The sequence below is a fragment of the Neomonachus schauinslandi genome, chromosome 13 (assembly GCF_002201575.2).
Source record: "Neomonachus schauinslandi chromosome 13, ASM220157v2, whole genome shotgun sequence".
NCBI classification, from domain to species: Eukaryota; Metazoa; Chordata; class Mammalia; order Carnivora; family Phocidae; genus Neomonachus; species Neomonachus schauinslandi.
Window position 1 is genome coordinate 31,639,280 of NC_058415.1, and position 23,388 is coordinate 31,662,667.

The window sequence follows — 23,388 nt, forward strand, 5'->3', positions numbered from 1 at the left end:
ACAGGCAATTATAAATCATGAAATGGTTAAGCAATTAGAGAACCTGAAATTTTCCCTTATTTCATAGTAAGCTTGTACTGTATACTTCATAGCTTTCTAAAAGTTGTATTTATTTCCATTAACTATTCCCTCTGTAGGTAAGGTATTTAAAGTTTAACACTACAGTCCTGAACATGTAAATTCACAAGGGTATGACTGTAATCTTGTAAGAGGAAACACCCTGATGTTGACTGAAGGGGAAGGAGTAGACTTGGAGAGGATGATAATTTCTTTAATGTTTCTGGTAGGTTAATGTCTAGGTAGTGTGTGTATGGCATAGTTTACAGCAATTTAGATTATGTTAAATCTTAGGTGCTAGACTCTGATATAACTTCTTACATGGATGCCCCTGTGATCTTTAGCATAACTACAGTGTTAGTCTCATTAACTCCCAAACGAAGATACCAAGGCTTAATTATGTAACTTGTCAAAGGTAACATCTATTAAATGCTCTGACTCCAGAGCCAAGAGTTAACAACCAATATGCACTATTGCCACTCAGCCTAAACTTGGTACATGGGATTGATAGTAACCTCTGTTTCTGTTGTCTTCAAAGGTCAGCCATTTTGTATGACCTAAAGACTTAATGAGACTTTGCCTGGGATTTAAAACCGGCAGCATACATACAACTTCTGTTGAGTTTAACCCTAGGTATGTAAGCAGCTGAGGCCACCATACTGCATTTCATCTCGACTCCTTATTTGCCTGCTTTATCAGCAGATAAGGGCTAAAAATCTTACCCTGGTTTTGTATTAAGCAATACCTGTTCTCAGTAGATTTGGTTTAGATTTAATTAACCAGACTAGTGGCTTTCAACCCTGGGTACACATTAGTTGTCTAGGACTTACCTCCAGAACTTCTAGTGTGATTGTTCTGAGGGACTCCCAGGCATTGGTGTTTGCAGAAGTTCCCCCTGTGATTCTAACGTGCAGCTGTGGTCAAGAACAGCTGCCCTTAGACTAGTGGTTCTCTGTATATTCCTTGGCCAGCAGCATCAGCATCACTTGTTAGAAAAGTAAGTTTTGGGGCTCACTGCAGATGTAATGAATCAGTCCTGGAGTGGCCCACCAGTCTGTTTTATTTTTTATTTTATTTTTTTTCACCAGTCTGTTTTAATAAGTCCTCTGGGTGATTCTGCTGCACATTCATGTTTGCAAACCACTCATTGATAACAGCTGATAAGTCTGGGCCAAAGGCAATTGATAGACACCTGCTACTAAAGAGCAATATGGGAAAAGGGGGTTGATAGACAGTTTGAGTAAATAGTTTATTAAAGGCCAAAGATGATACGTAATACCTGAGGAATCTGACTGTTCATCCTTATTTTGCACAAGTCCAGGTGGTTTGTGGCTTGTTTTTTTCCCCCCCCCATTTTGTTTTCATATAGACAAAATTATTAGAACTAAGTCTTTCTAAAAGAGCCATTTCAGTCAAGCTAAATTATTTGTATGTAACTTTGAATGAAGGACTATTTTCTACTATGCAGTCACTATCTGTACTAACTTTGCATAGAAAGCAATGTCCATAATGAATTTATGGAAAATTGATGTATTTATGATGTTGGTAAATCCTTGAGTGGGGGACAATACTCTGTAATGGTTGAATATTTGTTCTGAGACTAATCCTGGTTTTCCTGTTAAATTAGGCTCTTAATTATACAGTTGGTCCTTCTAAGAACTTTCTGAATTTGACCTAGATCTCAAAATCTTACCTGATGCCTTCTTGCTTTTAAGGTTCACAATGCACCTTTAGTTAGTCTTAGAGCCTTAAAAGTCTTAGTCTTAAATCCCATAATACAAGGTCAAACAAGTGAATTTGGGAATACTGTTCTTGTTGGTGATTTGCTTTCTTTCTCTTTCTCTTTCTGTCTCTCGCTCTTTCTGTCTCTCTATTTTTTCTTTTTCTCTCTTCCCCTCTTTTTCTCTTTCTTTCTGTCTTTCTTTTTTTTTTTTTTTTTTTTTAAGATTTTATTTGAGAAGAGAGAGTGAAAGAGCACCCAAGAACCCGAGAGCAGGGAAGGGCAGAGTGGGAGGGAGAGGGAGAAAGAATTTGAAGCAGACTCCACACTGAGCAGGGAGCCTGACTTGGCTTGATTCCACAACTGTGAGGTCATGACCTGAGCCAGAACCAAGAGTCTGATGCTTAACCAACTGAGCCACCCAGGCACCCCAAGTGATTGCTTTCTCTACTGCTTTATTAAACTTAGTAGTCTAATGTAGAGTTCTTGATTTCTAAATTTTAGCTGATTTCTGTAAAGAGAAAAGTAAGCTAGAAAACACCTGTTAATTTGGTAAGGAAGTATATATGTAAAGAAGGAAAATGCTTAAACATGGAGGGTTTGGTTTTTTTGTTTTGTTTTTAGGATTTTATTTTTAAGGAATCTCTACACCCAGGATCAAGAGTTGCATGTCCCACTGACTGAGCCAGCCAGGCACTCCTTATTTCTATATTGTATGTTAAGAATGAGTACTTATTGTCTGTAGCTAGGCAAAGTTGAAATCTTTAAACTGAGTAAATGATTGCTAAGAGTTTTCATAATCACATGCTAGATAGTGTTCCCATTTAAAATAGAAATGTCATTTTACCTCAGAAACTAATGTTTTTGTTTTGACTTTTTAGTAAATTATTCCAAAGTATTCTTTTTAGTGGCAACTGGATGGCTCAGATGGTTAAGCATCTGCCTTTGGCTCAGGTCATGATCTCCAGGTCCTGGAATCGAGCCCCGCACCGGGTTCCCAGCTCATTTTCTGTTTCTTTCTCTCTCTCTCTCTCTCTAATGAATACATAAAAATCTTTAAAATATTCTTTTTATAGTAGCTTAATTTAATAACTGTACAGTGCCTGACAGTGTTATTTTAGCAAATACTTACCTGGATTATTTTATATAATCCTCATAAAAACTCAATGAGGTGTAGATAGTTCTTTTATGTGTTAAGTGGAGATAACTGAGATTTAGAGAGGTTTTAACTTGCCTGATGTTGGACAGCTAGTAAGTGGTAGACCCCAGTTGACAAAAGCACATACTTGGCAACCGTTCTATCATACTATAATTTTGAGAGAAGCATGCTTATAAAATATAATAAAACATTTGTATGTAGCCTCTAGGGTTGTTTACAGAATTAAAATTTTTTTCTGTCTCTCCAGTTATGATGTTTTTGCAGAACAGATACCTTGAACCAAAGGTTCTTTGCTTGTCCATAAATGCCTGTGTGCCTTTTTCCTGTGGGGAGAATCCATAGCTCATTAGTGGTATATGACTTTTTAAATCAAATAGGTTAAACTGCTTTTTAACACAGTGTCAAGGCTCTACCATTGGATTGAGTCAAATGGAAATGTCATAGCATCACTTAGGACTTGGAGGGGAACTTATGCTAGACTATAATTATAAAAGCTCATTTGGCAAGTATCTTAGTATAATGTTGTGATTGCTTTCAGCATTCTTTAAGATTTTTCAAGCTGCTCTCAGCCTGTGTTGCATGTCTTTGAGTAGCCTTAATTATTGCATATAGAAGTCATTGTGTCAGTTCTGAATCAAACAAGTGGTATTTTTAGATAAAAGTTTTTTCTATAAAGTAACAAAACTAATTTTCTTGACTGTATTGTTGTAGTGATCTGTTTCTGAAAGACTCCCAAAAATATTTTTTTAAAGATTTTGTCAGAGAGAGAGCACACAAGCAGGGGGAGTGGCAGGCAGAGGGAGAAGCAGGCTCCCTGCTGAGCCAGGAGCCCGATGCAGGACTCGATCCCAGGACCCGGGGAACATGACCTGAGCTGAAGGCAGACGCTTAACCGACTTAGCCATGTGGCCAAGTGTCCCGGGGAGTCCCAAAAATATTTTAAGCAATGTCAAAATGTAATGATTTCTGAGTTTTGATGGGAGAGAAAGAGTAGGAGATTTTTCTTTAATCAAGTCAGAGTTCTGTTGATTTTTGAGTATAGACAGCAAGAATGAGAGGTTTAATTTCAGAACCTATGTGCAGCAACCAGTCTGCCCCATTGTTACTTGATTAGTATAATGTATTTACCAAAGACTTCAAATATTTCCTCCAACTTTCTCTGACATGCCATGTTCTGAAGAGATCATAATCAAAAGGAGGGCGGAAGAAGTTAGGTCTGTGACTTTGTCATTGCTCTTCTCTTGTGTTATAAGATCACTTAGGGCCTAGAAGAATTTTTAAGATTGCACCTTTTCAAATTTATACATCCTCCCTTTACATTAGTCTTTCTCCAAAGGTTGGTCAGCAGCACTGCAGATTCATGGGGGAAAGATGTTTAAAATGTAGATTCCTGAGGGACACCAAAACCGACCCCCCACTCCTGCAGGGACACCAAAACCCACCCTCACTCCTGCGTAGGGTGGTAAGTATTCATAGTGGTAGTTCTTTTATAGTTCAGGTATTAGAATCAGAATTTGGTTTGAATTCTAGGTCTTTGGTTTATTGGTAAGGTTTTTTGTTTTATTTGAACTCTTGCAGCTTTAATTTCCTCTTCTGTAAATATCTACTTGACCTATTTTTTCCCTAATAACCTTGAAAAATACCCAGTAATAGTAGGATCAAACTTTCTGCATTTCATTAATAAAGCCAGGTTGGTAAGTACTCTTAAATACAGTTTTATCTTTGGCATAGGTATTTTTTAACATAATTATGTTGTTTACATTATTAAAACAGTTATCTACCTTTGTTAATGTGTTATACAAATGAGATTTATTTCCATGTAATATGTAAAGCCCTACTACAAAATTCTTAATTGTCTGAGTATGCTTTACATTTAAGGTGTGAAACTTAGTAATGTTATCTGTTAGAATAAATGCTTTTTGCACACGGTAGGACATTAAAGATTTGCTAAAGTAGAACATGCCTCCAGGTGAATGGTGTTCTTATTTAAGCATATTAGCTCCAGGAAGCCATATTTTGAAGGAAGGTTTCAGTGATACTACTTTGCTTAACACAGTTTGAGTCTAAAATTAGTGTTAGCCTACAAGCTAACCTAAGGAAGAGTAGTTTACTATATAATCTGTTTTTGAAGAATACTTAATTTCCCTGAAATTTAACTCCTCAGGCTTTATTCAAGGATTGTTTTGTCAATTGAAAACAGGATTGGCTTTGGCTAAGATGGCTAAGATGTCACATAGTTAAGATTAATCAAAAGCATGTACTCCAAAGGATAGCTCTAAAAGATATCCAAATATTTGGACCAATGAAAATGTTACTGAAAAAACTTGAGCTTAGGAATTTTAAAAAATTTTAATTCCAGTATAGATAACGTACAATGTTATTTCAAGTGTACAATATAGTGATTCAACAATAAGCTTAGGGAATTTTTTTTTTTTTAAGATTTTGTTTATTTGACAGACACAAGTGAGAGAGGGAACACAGCAGGGGGAGTGGGAGAGGGAGAAGCAGGCTTCCCGCCGAGCAGGGAGCCCAGTGAAGGGCTAGATCCCAGGACCCTGGGATCATGACCTGAGCCGAAGGCAGATGCCCAACGACTGAGTCACCCAGGCGCCCCAAGCTTAGGGATTTTTAAGGGTTATCTGATTTGTCCAAACTCTAAAGGATGCAAAGTAGCTAATTAGAAAAACTTATATTAGAATAACCTTGACTTTAGGTTCTGAGAACAGGAAGTCATGTAGTACAAGAGAAAGAAGAATCCTAGTTTCATGCTTCCATAGGTTATAGGATTGCCCCTCAGCACCATGTAGGTAAAATTGGCCTTGATAGATTCCTACCTCTCTGTTTTTCAATCTTTGAGAATATTTTGAGCCCTGTTTTCGAAGTTGTTCAAGGCTCCAACACTTTCCAAAATATTTCAAATAGTGTCCTACATAGTTTTGCTCAGTGCAAATGCTGAAAGAAGTTAGTTACTTGGACCAGTTTGCAGAGGTTGTCTTCAACCATACATCGGACCTCATGGGACGGGGAGAATGCTGTATTGGGGACTGCCTGTACTTAAATTGAGTACTGGCATAATTAACAGTTGAACTGACTACAGGTTTTTTGTTTTTAAGAACATCAAAAACAATCTTTAAAAAGCCCTTATTAGCTCTTCATTGAATTCTGTGGTCCTGCTTAACTATTTCAAGGATGAAGAAGAGACATAGCAAAATCAAGAGGATCTTTCCAAAATACAGTGGTCATAGTTTATTATAGTTGATTAAGAGCCTTGGTTATTTAAAAGCAGACTTTTCTATTTAATGAGTTACATGCTTCTACATGCTACTGCAAACATTTGTAGTCCTGGTATATCCCAAACACACCAAAGTTTGAACATGGTACCTGCTCAATGAAAACTTGTTTTTTTTACAGTCTAAGTACTGTGATAGAAATATGCACCCCTAGTTTCTAGAGTATCTAGGGCTCTGAGAGTACAAGGTAGAGGAGATAACTTCTGTATTCCTGAAGAATAGCAGGGTACCAAGGATAAAGAAGTAGGAAATAACAGGGGTTACCTGAGGGTAAATTATTGTGGCTGGATTGTAATAGGTACATGGTAAGTAGTAAGAAGTGAAACTAAAAGTGAATAAAGACTTTCATTTAAACATGGAAGATTAAGATGCCAGTTTGTCTCCAGTCCTTAAACCTTCCTAGAATACAGTAAAAGAATCAATGCATAAACTCCCAAGGAGAAAAAATGGGATAGGAGTAAAAGACACAGAAAAGAAAGCAACAAACTTTTGGAAGGTAAGAAGCTAATGGGTAAATGATACCTAACTTAGCAAGCCAGAGAAAACTGGAACCTAAGGATGAGAAGCCAACAACAAGCAACTAAATTGGCATTGAAGAACCTTTGAAAGGCTCAGGCCTGGATTTACCAGGTACCTTGGAGGTAGGCATATGAAATAAAACTGAGAACAAAAGGATTGGTTAATTTATATGAAAGATCATTTTAACTGCTCCCACCCTATTCAGGGTTTACACCAAGAAAGAGGGAGGCAGTGGTATTCAAGAAAACAGGAAATAATGAAAGGAGGATCCCAGCATGAAACTGTGGAACAGGTCTAGGCCTACAGAGCAAGCTGTCCAGATTAGACTTAGGATGAGGTCTCTAAAAGATGTTTTGAAGCCAAAAAGTTTGGTTGAGTGCCTGAAATGTCTGGATATACAGGAGTTTAACAACCATGGCAGAATGAAGATAAAATAATGATGCAGAACAGTTAAGCATTCAGTGGAAACCAAAACTGTGGAAGAAAGGACCGGTATTAATACTTCTTTATTTACCTGTGATTTCTACTTAACATCTTTAAAAAATTATTAAATACTTAGTTAACAAAGATTGTATAATGTGCTCTTAAGCAAGAAAAAGTTTGTCAGACCTTGCAGAAATATGGGTTTAGACCCAGATAATCAGAGTTTGAATCCTGTCTCTGCTTCTTGTTCTTGTCCAAAAAAATGTCTCTGTGCCTCATCTGTAAAATTGGGGGCGGGTGCTAGCACTTCTAAGAGTTGTAAATATGTGAACACTTAAAGCAAGGCTATGTGTTACCAATTATAAGGAAGAGAAGTATGGAGACAAATGAGCCGTACATGAGGGATGGGTAGAATAATAGTTTAAAGTAAAAAGCAAAGTATGAGCATGTTATTTAAAAATATGGATGTAAATAAAAAGCTGAGAATTAAAAATGGTTGCATCTGGGGAATACAAGCCAGGAATATGGTGGGCTGGGGCAGGAGACTGCTTGTCCTCATTGTAAGGCTTGAGTATTAACTTTTTGAGTTTTGTACATATATGGGAAAACTGAAAAAGGATGAGCCTTTTGTTTGGATTTTAACTTGAACCACAAAGCACTCTTATTTATTATAGAAATCTTTAAATTTATTCAGAGGTTGAGAGAACAGTATAATGAACCCATCCCCTAGCTTCAACCATTATGAACTCCTGGCCAATCTTGTTTAAACCAGCATCCCTAAGCACCACTGGATTATTTTGAAGCAAGTCCCAAGCCTTATCTCATTTCAACCAGTAAATGGCTTTAGTAGCCAGGGTTGGGTGCACTGCTCCTCCCTTCAAGAAAAAAAAAATTGACCAGCTGCAAGGAATAAATGCAATTAGCTGAAAACTTTTAGCAACAGCACTTTGGAGACCTGCCACAGTGTTTTGAGCCAAGACCACATTCTCCTGGCACCCTCCAACCAGTGAACAAGTGTGGCCTGGCAGTTTCTGCCCACTGTGGAACCCTGTGGTCAATTTCTGTACCATAGCTCACCACTGGACTGGTCCAGACTTTGTCAGAGTTGTACCACATTCTGATGCTTTTCTTGCTCAACCCTCCTTTCTTCGCCTTTCAAAGTGACCGACAAACATGGTCTAAGGGCTTTTGCTACCTAGTCCCTATTTTTTATAGGTTCATCTTCATCTTAACATCTCAGAGCATTCAACTGGCAAAATAGCTAAAAGGATTCTTTTTAAAGTAAGAAAAGAACATATCAGATCTCAGACTGATTTTCTTTAAAAGGTGTTTGTGCAGTGGACCTTAGGCTGGTGTTGAGGACTTAGCTTTCAGGAGGATTCTCCTCATTCCCTGACTTAAAAAAAAAAACCTCACTGTGCCTAACCTGCAAACAGTATTAGTTTGTGCTGAACACCTGCTTCTAGTCCCTAATAAAAATCGTGTATTCTTTACTGAACATCCCTGGTAGATAATATTTCACATGTGTTGTCATAATTTGTTGCTGGAGGATTTAAGCACATTTTGTGTGACTCCACTGAGAGAGGATTCTGAGTTTGTACTTGGTTTCCTTTGATTTTACCCTATGTGCCTTTTTCCTTTGCTGTTTTTTGCTTTGCGTCCTTTCATTGTGGTAAATCATAGCTGTGGAAACAACCATATGCTGCCCTATGAAAAAGAGTCCTGTGAGTTTCCCTAGTAAATCACTGAACCTGGAGATGGTTTTGGAGACCTTAACAAATCAACAAATCCCACATGAAATTTGTAATGATTCATAAATATGAAATAACCAGTCAGTAGTCTTGTCTCTTCCAAAAATATATTTAGGTTGTCCAAATACGGATCAGAACCAAGATCTACCCATAACGTTTAAGTGATGGGTTAAATCTGTAAGTTGAGACTTAACCTGTTTTTTCCTTCTTGCTAATTTATTTGTCCAAGTGACTGTTTATTCAGTTTTCCCAGAGTCTGGGCTTTACTGATTACATCCCTATTAGTGGTATTTAACTTTTCTCTGTTAATGTTAGTTTCCTGAAAGCTTATAATTCTATCTAGAGGTTTGATTGGATTCAAATTCTTTATCTGATAAGACTAGTTGAGAGATGATGTTTACTTATGTATTGTATAATATGGGGAGGCACATAATACCTGCTGCTTTCCTTTTTTGGGAAGGGGATCTTAAGATTCATTGTTGTCATCCTGGTCCATTTATTGTGAAATTTGCTATTAGCTTTTAATGGTTTAGCAGCCATTAATCTCTACCTAGATCCACTATTTTGTTGTTGCAAAAAGGAGGATGCCTCCTCCTATCGTTCCTTCATTTATTAGCTGTAATTCTTTCATAAAGAACTTTAACAACCAGTTTCATATATAGAAAGATAAACTTGATTCCTGAACTTTTTGAGTGTTAAGTTTTTTAGCATCCTCCAAAGGTTGGCCAGTAAGATCTTTACTTTTAAATGTCGCTATTAACTAATAGATTTTAACACCTTTTTTTGAAGTTCTTGGTGCCCAAATCGTCCCATCTCTGGCCTGTGGAGGCTCCTTCAAGTTCAGCTTGACATAACCGTTCTTGAGGGCTTCTTTGCATTCAGGTATAGTAGGATGTCCCAAGCCCTTCTATTTCCTGCACATTTCTTCAAGGAGCCCTAGTTCTTATTAGAGATGGTATTTAAAGCACATAGTCTGGGCTGCTTATCGATACTTGTTTAATCATGTTTCTGGATCTTCTCCTTGGACACAGGCAGGAAATACTTAAATATACCATCGGTTTATATTGCTATTTCCAATTAAATTGAGAGTAAGGAGTTATAATTTAATCTCTTTAATCTTCCATTTATTATTTTTTTTCTCTTGAAAATCGTGATTCCTAATACTAACACCGTTGACTTGCCTTATCCTACTCATTGTAGTTTCAAGCTAGGCAGTAGTAATATTGCAAAAAATATGATTATTGAAAAATTGGTTTTGTTTTCTACTTTGTCCTTAGGAAATAACCCTATTTAGGATGTATTGTTAATCTAGTGTTTTTAAGTCACTTGTAATGGTTCCTCCCTATGTACTTAAGCCACCATACTTCTATTTTTTTAGGGATTTCTTATATTTTTTTAAATTCTGCTTTGTAATTGTAAAAAACAGTACATGGTTCTATAGGTAAATCTCCCAAACAAGATACATGAAGAGAAACAGAATGTCCATCATGGTTTCTTCTATTTCTTACCTCTTTTTATAGTAACTATATTTATTAGTTTTGGTTTATCCTTCCATTTTAAAATATAAGCATATATAATTATATATTCACACCCATTTGTATATGTATGTATACGTGTGTGTGTATTTGTATTTCCACACACACTTATTAGGAAGTAAGTAGCACACTATGAACACTTTGCATCTTGCATTTTTTTTTGGTGACCATAGCTCTCCATATAACTCCATTGTAGATATTCTATTCCTTTTTCATGGGAGCATAGTATTCCATTATGTAATTGCACCATATGGTATTTCAAGTGGTTTTCTCCTGTAGACATTTGATTGTTTGTAGTCCTGCTTTTACAGATAGTATAGCTATAAATAGCTTGGTGTATGTGTCCTTTCATGGGGATTTTTATTTAATATTTGGAATGGATTCCTAGAAATGGAATTCCTGGGTCAAAAGGTAAACATAGGCAATTTTGCTGGCTATTGCTAAATTCCTCTCTACAAGGGGATAGTACTACTTTGTATTTCCATCAACAGTGTATGAGAATACTTGTTTTCCCACAACTTATGAACAGACCATTATCAAACTTTACAAAATATTTTAAGTAGATCTATGTCTTAGACTTCAGCAAAAGTGTGATGTGGGTTTAAGATGTGATCCTAAAGACAGGGAGCTATGTTAGGCCTTGACGGTAGGCTTAGAGAAATGCAGGTCTTTGTTAAGGGGGTATAGTTACATTAAAGAAATGTTAAAGGTAAAGCATAAGGAGAACTTACTAACTGGATGGAGGCATTATTAGAGGAATCGGGGATAATTCTAAGTTTCTGGGAGTATAAATAGTTTCCTCTAGAGAATACTGAACACCAGATTATGGGATGGGGAATTCCATCTTGGATGCCTTGAATTTGAGGTGCTTCTAAGGTATCTGTTAGAAATGTAGTTGGATATATGAATCTGAAGAAAAAGGGATTATAGTGGAGCTTATGTGTCCCCATTCTGGGTGTTAGGATGTCTGTAGATGAAGATGCCCAGGAAAAGAATAATATTTGAGCACTTGGCATGTTCTTGACTTTGATATAAATAGTTTTATATGTCCCTTCCATGTCTGTTTTTATACAGAGCATTGACTTAACATCTCTTTGGCCGAAATTAGAAAAAGTATACTTCATTTTCATGAGTTACCTTCTATAGACTAGTGTATATATGTAGAATATATGTATATATAATTCTGTTATGAAACTATACAAATTTCCAGGGCAAGTATAGCTTAAATTCCCTTGCTCTGATGTATGGGATGATTTATTTTGCCTTATCTCTGATAAACATGATTTTATATACAATTTTGATACTTCGGTCAAGCTTTCTACTTTAAGATATTTTTTTCTTAGTATCTACTTAGGCAAACTTTGACAAACTTAGGCAAATGGAGAATTTTTTGCCATTGAAATACGCTTTCTTACTGTATTAAACATACAGATACATAATGTGAAAATTATATTTTGGCATCGTGACATTACAGCTGAGAAAAGAATCTTACTTAAAAGAATAGTTTTCTGTCCTATGTGGTCTTAAGGATATTGAAGCAGGAAACAAGTTCACAAACTTCAAAATTAGAGAAGTCCTAAAAAAAAAATCTAGTTTAACTTCACTTTACGGGAGAAGTGTTGGTTATTTTTGTGACCAAACCAGTGTGAAACAACATGAGCGTATAAACGCAAGTGTTTGGCTAGAGACCTCTAAATTTAGGTTTGACCGATAAAAAATGGGATTGAAATGGGAGAAGAGCAGAACCATAGACATGATTTTGTACTTGTCAGTTTCTTTGGGATTATTTCTGTGGGATAATGACAGAATATTAACTGACATTTAACCCATTATGTACTGTTTTAAGCACTTTACAAGTCTCATTTTAGTTATGGAAACCACATGTGATAACAGTTAACATTAAACTACATTCTACATAAGACAGAGGATTAGTACGGATACAGAGTTTTCCCAAGGATATCCAGTAGTAAGAAGCTAAAATGGGAACTTAAACCCAGCCAGTGAAGACACCAGGATGATAAAGGACTCAAAACCTTTTTATATAAGTTGATGGAAATCCATTTAAAACATTTTTACTTAGAATATTGAGGGTGGCAGGGACATTTAGACTGTCCATTATTAGGTCTTTTGTGGACAGAGTGTATAAATTTCTTCTTGGGACTTACTCATAAAATGAGTTTCAAAGCTTATGTTTGATCCAGTATCAAGTATTTTCTCTTCCCTATGTCAGAGCTATATGAAGATAGAATGGCTTTTCTGAGGGTTAAAAGTGCCCCCTTACCACTTACTGTCCCAGCAGAGGTTACATGCTTATTTGGAAGGCTTGTGGTAGAAGGGAGTTATGGCACTAAGAAGGTAAATGGACCAGATCTACTCTGAGGCCCTTTGCTAATCCTGAGATTGTTCTTTTTCAACTAACTAAAATATGAAGAGACTTTGTTAAATTGGATGATTAAAGATCCCACCCAGGATTTATACCCATTTACTCTAAATGAGTTAGGTATTCTGTGAGAGTCCTACGCTTGCATAGTACTTTGGTTTCTTCAGAAGAACCAAGGCTTTCCTGCTAGAGCTTGCTTCCATCTTTGGACCCACTTATATTTTGAGCAGGCCACTCGGTTAAGGGTTAATGGTCTTTTCTTTGTTTCTACGTTGTTAATACTGTCATACTAGGGTATGATACTTATTCTTATAGTACACTAGGTTTATCGAACTGGAACATGCTTTTCAGTTACTGACAGGATTTGTGAAAATTGATTGCTGGGCCTCATTCCCAGATTATCTGACTCATTAGATCTGAAGTAGAGCCGAAGAGTTTGCATTTGTAACATGTTCCCAGATGATGTTGATTCTCCTGGTCTGGGGCTCATACTTTGAGAAACACTATTATAGTAGTTTGGCCTACCCCAACAGATTGAGCTTTCCAAGAGTAGGAACCAGATATTACTCATTTCTTTGTCCCCCTACTACCAAGCAATACATAAAGGTAACAGGTCTTAATTTTGTAGCAACTGTTACTGTTACATTGCTCTCTTTGGCTTGTTGATACCAGAAGTTAGGCCTAAAATTTAGGAAACTTCTAAAGCTTTAGGTTCAGATCAGGTTTCAGTTTAAGCTAAGCTTACCTTTAGAAGCACAAAATCAAGATTCTGCTAGAATTATTTCACATGGGTCCACTTTTTTTTTCTTTTTTGCCATTACTAGGCTACATGGCTACATGTAAGAACTAGAATTTCGCCTCTCTTCCTGGGAAAATGGAGGTTATTGAAACGTACTGAAATGTACTAAGTTCATGTTCTGTGTGTAAAACAAACAGCAGATCTCAATGAACTGATTCCCAAGTTCAAGAACAGGTCAGCACCTGTTAAAGTAGTTTTGAAGCTTAGGTCAAGAAAATTTAGAGCAAGAAGAGCTTGTGTTTTTTTTACCTACTCCTACCCCTTAAGCTAGCAAAGAACGTCTTAATAAAATGTTAGCAAGAACTGTTTATTCTGGCAGTTACAATCATGGAAAAATACCATTTAAGTGAAATTCAGAAATGATTGTTTTTATGTATGTTGCATATACTTTTAGTCTTTGGTAGTAATCATAAGCAGCATTCTATGATTCTTCTCTTTTTCTCTCCTCAGATACCCAGAAAGTGGTACGGTAGAAATAAATGTCAAGGATCTTCGACCACGAGCTAGAACCAATTTGAAATGGAATGAACTAAATGTCGGTGATGTGGTAATGGTTAATTACTCTGTAGAAAATCCTGGTAATAGAGGATTCTGGTTTGATGCAGAAATTACCGCATTGAAGACAATCTCAAGGACCAAAAAAGAACTTCGTGTGAATATTATCTTAGGGTAAGATTACTTATACTGGGGGCGCTTGGGTGGCTCAGTCAGTTAAGTGGCTGCCTTCAGCTCTGGTCATGATCCTAGCATGCTGGGATTGAGCCCCTCATCGGGCTACTTGCTCAGAGGAGAGCCTGCTTCTCCCTCTCCCTCTGCCTGCCTGCCGTAACCCCTGCTTGTGCTCTCTCTCTCTCACTGTCTGTGTCAAATAAATAAATAAATAATCTTAAAAAAAAAAAAAAAAGATTACTTACACTGATGCCCTTTAGCTACTGAAGTAATCAAGGAATGTAATTTTTAGGTATTATGCACATGTTCCTTAGTAAAAAAAAAAAAAAAAGGAATCTATGAAAGTTAGAAATTTATATACTAAAGGAGAACTTTTTAATATAAATTCTTGAGATTTTTTTTAGTAAGGATGTCCCTTAAATGTCCATCACTGCTTTAAGGCTGGAGATATTATTTGAAAGCATTTTGGAAATAACTGAATATTTTATTTGAGAAATCCTTGCTTACCTCACAGGATTCTTACAGGTAATATACAAAAGCATTTCAGTAGCTGTGGTGGTTATGAGGATCTATGTTGATATAGTAGCAGTGAATATCAGCCTAACCGGCTGTCTGCTCTACTTGTAAGACTAGCTGAAATTTTCCTTTATAGTAATTTTCTTCATTTTACAGAATTTAACAAGCTTAATAAAGAGAATTCAAAATGTAAATTGTCACCCAAAATGCCAAATTGCTCCACTATTTCCATCATTAATTCTTTAAGAAATATTTTGGTGTTGGGGCGCCTGGGTGGCTAAGTCAGTTGAGCGTCTGCCTTCGGCTCAGGTCATGATCCCAGGGTTCTGGGATCGGGTCCTGCGTCGGGCTCCCTGCTCAGCAGGGAGCCTGCTTCTCCTTCTGCCTGCTGTCCCCCCTGCTCGTGCTCTCTGTCTCTCTGACAAATAAATAAAATTTAAAAAAATGTATTTTGGTGTTTCACTCAAGTGATCAAGTACCATGCATTGTTTCACAGCTACTTTTTTACAGATAGGAAAATATTATCACCATCTTTCTGTGTCTGATTCTTTTGAATAGAGTTTATTGGATGAACAGTCACTAATTTACTTTCTTAGAAGTCTGTTAAACTGTTTCTAGTTGTGGGGCGCCTGGGTGGCTCAGTCAGTTGAGAGTCTACCTTTGGCTTAGGTCATAATCCCAGGGTCCTGGGATCAAGCCCCACATCGGTCTCCCTGCTCAAGCAGGGAGCCTGCTTCACCCCTGCCATTCCCCCTGCTTGTGCTTGCTCCCCGCCTTCTCTCGCTATCAAATAAATAAAATCTTAAAAACAAAAAACTGTTTCTAGTCCTTAATAATATTTAACAATATTAATATATATATTTTGTGCTTTTATGCTTTGCTTTTTTTTTTTTTTTTTTAAGAATGAATTCTTATAAATACATTTTTGTTGAGCATTGGGGATTCTGGAATGATCCTGGCAGTTGTGTATAGGGTGTGTGTATAGGAAGCAGCCACACTAAGATTCTTGTCAAGTTCTGATTATTATGTTACATGTAATATATTGGATAGATATATAATAGGGATTATATATGTTAAATATAATGGATACATTATAACAAATCTGAGATTAAGCATCTGCTTATGATTAATAATACAAAGTAGGGGTCAGTAAACTACAGCCTACTGGCTGCATGATTTTATGAAAATAGTTACTGGAACATAGTAATGCCCACCATTTTACACATTATCTATGGCTGTTTTTGTATTCAACATTGTTCAGTGGTTGCAACTGAGACTCCCTGGCTTGCAAACCTAAACTGTTTACTCTCTGGCCCTTCATGGAAAAAGTTTGCTGACTCCTAAAATAAAAAGAACGTTGTGAGGTGCTGAAAAAAGCTTATATTTTAGAAAACAGTTTCAGAACTTTCTACAAATAGTGTGATTCTGTTGCCAGGTACAGATGCAACTCAGACTTCTAAGCAAGTTGTAATTTGGGTAAGGATACAAATCATGAAGAAAAGGAAAAGGCCTGTACGTAAATGGGTTATATAGGGATCCTTGTAATGTGTTTGAGTGTAAGAAGTACAAAACAGCACATGTATACAATAGGAGGAGATAACAGTACTAATAGCATAGAGTTAAAGAAAAAAATAGCTTACTATTTAAAAAATTTTCCCTGAGTGATTCTGAAATAGAGTGGAGCACCCTGGCTTTAGCGACTAGAACTAAGATTGAGTGGAAATTATAGATAGGCAAATAGAGACCAATTATGTGATAGCTGTCCCAGCAGTAAAACACACTGTCCTGTAAAGTATTATGTTCTCTGTCATTTAAGTTTTTACTAAATGTGTTAGGAACATAAGAGTTTAAATAAGAGTCACTGTGGCATGTGGCTGTGGATAAGAATTTTTTTTTCATGGTTAGAAATCTTTTTACTGGAAAGAGTGGATGAATAGAAGGAAGGTCTAAATGTATTCTGTTGTTCACAGTTTTGGGCTGTTACAAACTGCTGTGTTCATCCTGTGACATCCTGCCTGTGTTCTGGTGCTTATGTGCATTCGTTTTGTAGGGTGCATCTTGCCTAGAAGTAGAATTGCTGGGTTGTAGAACTGCATGCATATCTTGACTTGAATAAATAGGACCAAATATTTGGCTGTATCAGATTACACTTCTACAGCAGTATTAGAGGTCCCATTGCTCTGCATTGTCATCCACACTTAATTTTGTCACATTTGAATTTTTGCTAATCAGAGGGGTATATAATAAAATAGTATATCATTATGGTTTTGATTTGCATTTCCTTGACTACCAGTGAGATTGACAGCCTTACGTTCATTGGCAATTTAGGTACCTTTTGTGAGGACCCTGTTCCAAACATTACTGTTCTGTTGTTAGTCTGTATTACTGATTTTTTTTTTTTTTTTAGGAGTTCTAATTATGAAGACTTGACCATTTTAGTTCTGTGTAGAGAAAATATTTTCGCTTTTATAGCTTTTCTCATGTTTTGAATAATAGTATTAATTTTAACTAGCTTATTAAATTTTTTCCCCTGATGTTTATGCTTTCTGTATCTTAAGAAACCTTCTGGGGTTTGGGCAGGGAGTGGGAGATATGGGTGAAGGTGGTCAAAAGGTACAGACTTCCAGTTCCAGGGATATGTACAGCATGGTAACTGTAGTTGGCAGTACTGTATTGTATATTTGAAAGTTGCTTAGAGTACTTAAAAGTTCTCATAACCAAAAGAAATAACTGTCTGAGGTGATGGAAGTTAACTTTTTGTGGTAATCATTTGTCAGTTTATACATCTATCAAATCATTGTTTTACACCTTAAACTTACACGGTATATGTCTGTTATATCTCAGTAAAACTATTAGACCTCAGTAAAACATGGAGTGGGCAGGGGAGAAACTTTTCCTACCCAAAATATATTAAGATACTCTCCATTATTAAAAAAGCTTTGTGGTTTTACCTTTCCTTGGTAGATCTTTAATCGATTTGAAGTAGGTTTTGAGGTAAGGGTTGGACTTACCTTGATATATATGGATAATCATTTTTCCTGACATTGCTTATTAAAAAGCCCTTTTTCCCTCTCTGGTCTTCAGTATCACCTCATATCAAATATGTAATTTGATGCATCCATCTGATTTCCATTCTGTACCATTGGTCTATTTTGTGTATCCTAATATCAGTTCCACATTTTAATGATATGACAGAACAGGGCTTCCTACCTTGCTCTTCAGTAGTTCTCTGTTTTCTTAGGTCTTTGTGCTTTCACTTGAGTTTTCCAAGTCATCTTGGTAATTTAAACATAACCATTGGGAATTTAATACGTATTGTGTTGACTCTAATCCAGGAATGTGCTTTTTCTCCATTTATTTAGGTCTTTAATGTGTTTTTCTCCTATTTTTATTAGGTTGAACCATATAACATGTTTTTATAGGTTCAAAATAATTGAGTGATGGCAATTATATGGTAGAACCTGATTTAATACTCTCCAGAGATCTGATCTTATAGGAGTCTGTTATCCTTATTTAACTTTAAGTACTACTTATTGTTCCTATAAATGCTATATATATATATTTTTTTTTTTTTTTTGTCACTGGTATATAAGTAACCTTTGATTTTTGGATCTAGTAGCCTTACTAAATTTACTAGTTTTTTTTTTTTTTTTTTTAAAGATTTTATTTATTTATTTGAGAGAGAGAGAGAGACAGTGAGAGAGGGAACACAAGCAGGGGGGAGAGGGAGAAGCAGGCTTCCCGCGGAGCAGGGAGCCCGATGTGGGGCTCGATCCCAGGACCCTGGGACCATGACCTGAGCCGAAGGCAGACGCTTAACGACTGAGCCACCCAGGCGCCCCTAAATTTACTAGTTTTAATTTACATGTAGATTTTTTGGGAATTTTTATGCTTATAATCATCTATGAATTATGACATTTTTGTCTTTTAATCGTTTTTATTCACCAGCCGCCCTTTAGTACGTTGTTGAAAGGATGTGGTGATAAATACAGGCATCTTTTTTCTCCTTTATCTCTAAGAAAAACTTTTCAAAATTTCACCAATAACTATAGTATTTGACATAGGCATTTTGTGGATATGCTATCCTGGATTTGCATTGACAATATTTTGTGTGGAATTTTTGCATTTGTGTTAATGAGTAAAATTTGCATGTTAGTTTTCCTAACTAGCTGTCCTTCACAAATTATTCAGGTTTTATAAAATAATTAGAATATTCTTTGTCTTATGGTGAAGTTTTGTGTCCTTTTCTTGACTGTTTGGTAGAACTTCTCAGTAAAGCCCTCTGGGGCTGAGCTTTCTTTGTGGGAAGGATTTTTATGATTGGCTCAATTTCTGTAATGATAGGGAGACTCTGATTTTTCTATTTCTTGAAATAAAATTTTATTTTTTAGGAACTTGATTTTATCTAAATTTTATTTATTGTCATAAATAAAATTTGTCATAAGTTTAACCTCATCTTTTAATGTGCAGTCTTTATTGTGATGTTCCCTTTTTTTATTCCTGAGTTTAGTTTGTGACTTTTTAATCTGTCCCACCAGAGGCTTATGAATTTTATTAGGCTTTTACAGATAACGAACCTTCAGCTTTGTGATATTGAAGGTACAAAAGGAGAAATATAGGACATTGTTTTTAATCTATCTTGGGTATTTGATAAAGGAACTTGCAGTTAAAGTTTATGCTTGTTTTTTTTTTTTTTTTTTTTCTTAAAGATTTCATCTATTTGTCAGACAGAGAGGGCAGGGGCACAAGCAGGGGTAGCTGCAGGCAGAGGGAGAAGTGGGCTCCTTGCTCAGCGGGGAGCCTGATGTGGGACTTAATCCCAGGGCCCTGGGATCTTGACCTGAGCCGAAGGCAGATGCTTAACCCCTGACCCACCAAGGCGTCCATCTATTTTAAATTTGTGAGTACCAAAAAGTGAATATGCTTAAACTGTCTAGTGATCAAATTCTATTTTTAGTATCATTTTCTGCTTCTATTTTAGCTTTGAAGAAAATTCAGAACAAAAGTTTGTGGAGTTTAAATCCATTTTTCATAATACTTCAGTTACTGTTATGCATATTGCATTGAATACCACATGAAGTTATACTAGTTTAGATATTTATAAGTAGAATTTGAATTCTATAACAAGAAAATAATTTATCTAAAGCTGAAACTAAACTATGGAGGTACTTTATTTTCAGTGTCATTTTTTATAGGGCTTTATTTACTAAATTTTATCTATACTCATTTGTCATCAAATCTCTTTAATGATATTTTTAACATTCTTATACAGTATAACATTGGTGTCCATTATCAAGTTATAAATCAAAACTCACTGTATTTTAACCATATGGGCCTCCTTGTGGTGCTTAATCATCTATATAAACATATTTCTGCTTCAGAGCCTTTGCATTTGCTATTCCCTCTGCCTGTTCTGCCCCACACAGACACTCATTTGGCTTGCTCTCTTGTCTCAGTTCTTTGTTCAGACATCACTTCAAAAGACATCTTTCTTGAATGTGGTATATAAAATTATATGTGCACATGCCATGCATAGATTCCTTGAATCCTTACTTTTCTTTATAGTATTATCATCTGATATTTGTCTCTCTTGGCCTACTTGTAGTAGTTTCCTATTCTTGCTGCAATAAATTACCACAAACTTAGTGGCTTAAGCAGTATAAATTACCATTTTACAGTTCTGTAAGTCAGAAGTTTTGTATGGATTTCCCTGGGCTAAAAGTGTCAGCAAAGATGTGTTACTTTTTGGGGACTCTAAAAGGAGACTCTATTTCCTTGCTTTTTTCAGATTTTAAAGGCCCCCACTGCCCACTTCCTCCCTTTTTAACATTACATATCTGACTCTTCTACTTTTAAGTTCCCTTGTAATTACTTTGGGCCTACCTGCATAATCCTGTTTCAAGGTCATTAACTTCATCATGTCTACAAAGTCCCTTTTGCCATGTAACATAATATTCACATGTTCCCACACTTAGGACCTAGACATCTTGGCTCCCATTTATTCTGTCATACTACTGAAACGTTAATGCCCTGGTTTTTGTTGGCTGCTGTGTGCCAGGCCCTGTTGTAGGAACAAGTTATAATGAGTAGTCAGTAAATAGAATATTTCACAGAATCTTAGATTAACAGGTTTTTTTTTTTTTAATTTTAACATCTCAAAATGTACCTTAAAATTGCTATTGGAATGAAGTTGGGTTCTTTTCATAGATTTGAGTTTGCTTCTGCTAGGCACCTTGGAGTACCATCTAACTTAAAATTCTCTGAGCTTCCTTAGACCACACAGGTAGTATGAATTCATATCTGCAAAACGGCATGAATCGTACCTTTGTGGTTCAATTCTTGGGATACTTTTCCTCCTTTTACTTAGTGATAATATTGAAATAGACATGTTTGTTTTCTGTCTCTACATGCAAGGTGGTTTATTTACCATTTATCTTATTAAACTGTGAGAAGAACCGTTTGGTAGCCTAGCTTTATTTGAGGGTCCTTCTTAGACACCTCAGACTTTTTTCTTTCTTATAATTTCATAAAATGGTGTGTTTTTTAGTTGTTGGCTTCCATCTAGAGTACCACCTTTGGGGATGGTTCTTAGACTACCCCATTGCAGGCCAATTTCTTTTTTGGTACTACATAAAATAATGCGTTTTACAATTGTTTGTTTATTAGATTCAATTGAAATATACTATTGAGGGAATATTCATGTTTTTTGGTGTGATTTATGCTTCATCTGCTTTGTGCAGAGGAAATGGGTGTGGTAGGCTTTCAACTAAAATGATAAATGATTGAAAAAGTGATTCTAGTTTTCAAACTGTTTTTGTGATATTTATTGAAGCACCTAATGAAATACATGGAAGGTTTCTGTTTCCAGGTAGGATGGAATAGCTGGCAGTAATTAGCATTTTTACTTGAAACAACTAGATCCAGATCAAATACCATTATCATCTGCTTGAAGGCAACAGAGAGGCAAGTAGAACTACCAGTGCCTAGGACTCTGGAATGGGAAGAACCTTAGAAGGCAGTTGGTTTTTGTAGTTGCTTTTTGCCCTGGGAACTTTGCTAATTACGGATGCAAAGCAGATCTAATTGAAAGCAACTGGGGGCATGGTGGAGACAGAAATCAGAGCTTTGGGCAGATAATGGGGATGGCCGGTTTTCCTCACACGACTTTTGCTAAATACTGAGGTTTGCTGGGCAAGAGGCTAAAAATGTAAGTAAACAGCACAGTGGAATTTTCAGCAGTCTTAGAAGGCAAACATGGATTTTGGGATCACTGGTGGAATGGTCCCACAGAGTATACAAAAGGCTCTTAGTTGAAAACTGTGGATGGCTAAGACAAATATGTAGACTAAATCTAACCAAGACTATAAACAAGCCTTGCCTCAACATAGTTGCTGAATAAAATGTTAAACCAACACAGTATCTCCCGAGCAGAAGGAAGATTGCCCCCTCCTTATGGTACAGAAACATCTGAAGCCTCCTGTAATGTTTTATATTTCTTTATAATGTTGAATTCTTAGGTTTGGTTTGATAACATCTTTATTTTGTCTTCATTTTTTGTAACCTGTTTTCACTAGAAATGTATTTTTTTTTAAAGATTTTATTTATTTATTTGAGAGAGAATGAGAGAGAGCACATGAGAGGGGGGAGGGTCAGAGGGAGAAGCAGACTCCCTGCCGAGCAGGGAGCCCGATGCGGGACTCGATCCAGGGACTCCAGGATCATGACCTGAGCCGAAGGCAGTCGTTTAACCAACTGAGGCACCCAGGCGCCCTGTTTTCATTAGAAATGTATTTCTAAATTGAGAATTTTTTTATCTGTGTTTTCAGATGCTGTTCCATTGTATTCTAGCTTATGTTGTATCTGATGAAAACTCAGCTCATGTTCCCTCTGTTTTTATATTTAGTTTTCAGCAGCATTATTGCAGTATGCCACTGTGTTTTCTTTATATTTATCCTGCCATGAAGCCAGAAACACTACCAAAAGACAGGGTCACATAATCAAAAACCGGAAGAAAAACCAACAGTAAAAATGAAGCTGATCTTGGGGCGCCTGGGTGGCGCAGTCGGTTAAGCGTCTGCCTTCTACTCAGGTCATGGTCCCAGGGTCCTAGAATCGAGTCCCGCGGTCCTAGAATTGAGTCTTGCATTGGGCTCCCTGCTCGGCGGGGAGTCTGTTTCTCCCTCTGTCTCTGCTCGCTTGTGTGCTCCTGCGTGCACTGTCTCTGCCTCTCTCTCAAATAAAGTCTATTAAAAAAAAAAAATGCTGATCTTGATAAGTCAAGCTCTCAGGGATTTTAGAATAATTATGATTAAAATACTCAAGAAAATAAATGAGAAGATGGAGAATTTCAACTGAGAATTGGAATCTATAATCACATTGAATCTATGAAATCACTGTAGAACTGAAAAATACAGTATCTGAAACTAAGACTTCATTAGATTGACTTAATAGCACTAGATAGGAGTAGTGAACTCAAAGGCAAGTCAGTGAAAAATTTGGATAAATTGAAACAAATTTGGAAAATTTTGGATAAATTGAAATGAGAAAAAATAGAAACAATATAGAAAAGA

The 23,388-nt window shown here is 36.4% G+C and overlaps 1 protein-coding gene across 1 annotated transcript in view; it reads left to right on the forward strand.

Annotated features, from left to right (window-relative positions):
* UHRF2 (ubiquitin like with PHD and ring finger domains 2) overlaps nucleotides 1-23,388 on the forward strand; it is a 93,315-nt gene that overhangs the window by 23,412 nt on the left and 46,515 nt on the right. The window contains exon 4 of the mRNA XM_021682408.1: nucleotides 14,084-14,302. Coding sequence (XP_021538083.1) covers nucleotides 14,084-14,302 — 219 coding nt within the window. The remainder of the gene's footprint in view (nucleotides 1-14,083; nucleotides 14,303-23,388) is intronic.